General features: G+C 53.1%; 1 protein-coding gene across 1 annotated transcript in view; it reads right to left on the bottom strand.

Annotated features, from left to right (window-relative positions):
• Positions 1-1,772, bottom strand: part of CHST11 (carbohydrate sulfotransferase 11) — a 157,988-nt gene extending 156,216 nt beyond the window's left edge. The window contains exon 1 of the mRNA XM_021715153.1: positions 1,682-1,772. Within this exon, the coding sequence (XP_021570828.1) occupies positions 1,682-1,687 (6 nt within the window). The 5' untranslated portion in view covers positions 1,688-1,772. The remainder of the gene's footprint in view (positions 1-1,681) is intronic.
• Between the last annotated feature and the right edge of the window lie 634 nt (positions 1,773-2,406).

The following is a 2,406-nucleotide window of genomic DNA, read 5'->3' on the forward strand; positions in this document are numbered from 1 at the left end:
GGCCGGGAGTGGCCACTGCACTCCAGTCTGGGCGACCGAGTGAGACTCCCACTCAAAAAATTAATTAATTAATTAATTAATAAAATAAAAATGTAAGTCCCATCAAACCTCCTCCCTGTTCCACAGAACAGCCAGCTTCTCAGAACGAAAGCCAAAGTCCGTCCACGGGCCAGGAGGTCCCAGAGGACCTAGCTCTGCCTGCCCTGGCCACTCCTCTTGCTGCCTCTCACAACTAGCAAGCATAAACCTCAGGGCCATTGCACTTGCTGTTCTGTTGCCTGGAAGGTGCCTCCCAACTCTCCCAATACCACCGAGTGCACTCTTCTTCACCCTGCTCTCCGAGCACATTATCAACTACCCAGAGAGGACTTCCCTGACACCCTCTACCCCACACAGCTTCTCTTTCTCTCTCCCTGCCCTGCTTTGCTGGATTCTTCTTCAAGGCTTTCTTCCCTCCTGACTTTTAGTGGAAATGCATTGTTGGCCACTGTCCATAGCTACCACGAGACTGTCAGCTCCACGAGCAGAGGACTTGGACTGTCTTGTCTGTCCGTGACACACTCAGGACCTGAAGAGGCCTAAATTCAGGGCCTGAAGGAAGAAATGTGAGTTCGTTTCCCAAAAGACAGGAAGTGAAACCATGTTTTAAATAGTCTGCCCCAGTCCAAGGGCATCTAAACTTCCCTGGCACATCCAAGTACTTATTTTTAAAACACCCACTCCCAGCCCTTCCCGGACCTCGGAAGCAGACCGCCCCGCAGAGGGCCCTGGGAGGCACTTAGTGAGCATCCGGGGACTCGTATCCCGGAAAGGTCCGAACAGGAGCGCACGGGGAGTGCACATGCAAGGTTGTCTGGAGGTGAGGAGAGGGAGGGCGACCCGGGAGGCCAAGCGAACCAGCGAGGCCAGGGGCCTGGCACAGGTGCTCACAGGGACAGCCTATTGCCAAGGCGTGACAGCAAAGCGGAGCCCCCGTCATTTCTTCATCTACACTGTCAATCATCCCCACAATGGCTTGAGGCCAAACTGGGAAAGCACTCATTTGACGGGAACCCTTGGGCGAGATCTCCAAGGCAAGAAACAACACCACTGGGACTCTGCTTTTAAAAATTGTGTGGCATTAGGTGCATTCGCCTCGCTGGACAACTGTCACCAACTACCGTCTCTAGAGCATGTCGTCATGCCACATGAAACTCTGTGCTCACTAAACATCAACTCCCCACTTACTGTGGTAATCCTTCCCTCGTTTCTTTCTTTCTTTTTTTGAGTTGGAGTCTCACTCTGTCGCCCAGACTGGAGTGCAGTGACACGCTCCCAGCCACCGCAGCCTCCACCTGCTGAGCTCCAGTGATCCTTCCGCCTCAGGCTTCCAAGAAGCCGGAACTACAGCCACGCACTACCACACCCGGCTAGTTTTTGATTTGTTGTAGAGATGAGGTCTCGCCAGGTTGCCCAGGCGGATCTCAAACCTGCAGGCTCAGGCAATCCACTCGCCTCGGCCTCCCAACGTGCTGGGATGACAGACCGAGCCACAGAGCCCGGCCTTCCCTCTTACCTCCATGAATTGGAATATTCTAAGTTCTTCCTACAAGTAGAATCGGACACCACTGATCCTTTGGGATCTGGACAGAATTTCCTTCTTTTTCAGGCTCAACTCTATTCCGTCGCACACATACAGCACATCCATTCATCACTTGGTGGACATTAGGGTCGTCTGCACCTTTTGGCCACTGTGACTGATGCTGCTATGAACATGGGTGTACAGATATCTACCCATGTCCCCGCTGGGTTTTTGCTGGGACATGGAACACCACCCTGAGGTGGGACCCAGAGGCTCTGGGTAAGCGAGACGGCTGGTGGCCCCTGAGCTGGCACTCTGAGGATGGCAGATGGCCACTGGAGTGTGGCGGCTGTCACAAACAGGACCTCAGAATGGCGACCTCGGAGTCAGACCTCACCAAGGGAGACTTCAGTTAGCTCTTACTTAGCTCAGTCCTGGAGTTGTTTGTGAGCTTGAGGACAGGCAAGGAATCAGAAGGGAATGGAGCCACCTGGAGGGCCCAATCTTTGGTGACAAGACATTTGACTTGGGGGGTCAGTGACCTGAACCCGGGACATGGCTGCAGGAGCCCCGCTCAGGGCAGAGCACGGCTCTCAAGAGAAAACTTCAGGCCCCTGAGGCTGTAACTCAAAAACATGACTTCACAAGGTGACCCCAAAATTGTTTGAGATGCCAAAACTGTTTCCTCAAGAACCCTGGCTGGTTTCAAATGAAGCACAGAAAATGTTCCAAACCAGCAACTGTATAGACACAGAAAGCAGATCAGTGGCTAGAACAGCAAGGAATGGTAAGTAGACCCTGAGCTTCCCCTCAGGGGATGGAAACATTCTATAATGAGACTGCGG

Source organism: Carlito syrichta, unplaced genomic scaffold, assembly GCF_000164805.1.
Source record: "Carlito syrichta isolate Samal-C Ts95f unplaced genomic scaffold, Tarsius_syrichta-2.0.1 Scaffold306749, whole genome shotgun sequence".
NCBI lineage: Eukaryota > Metazoa > Chordata > Mammalia > Primates > Tarsiidae > Carlito > Carlito syrichta.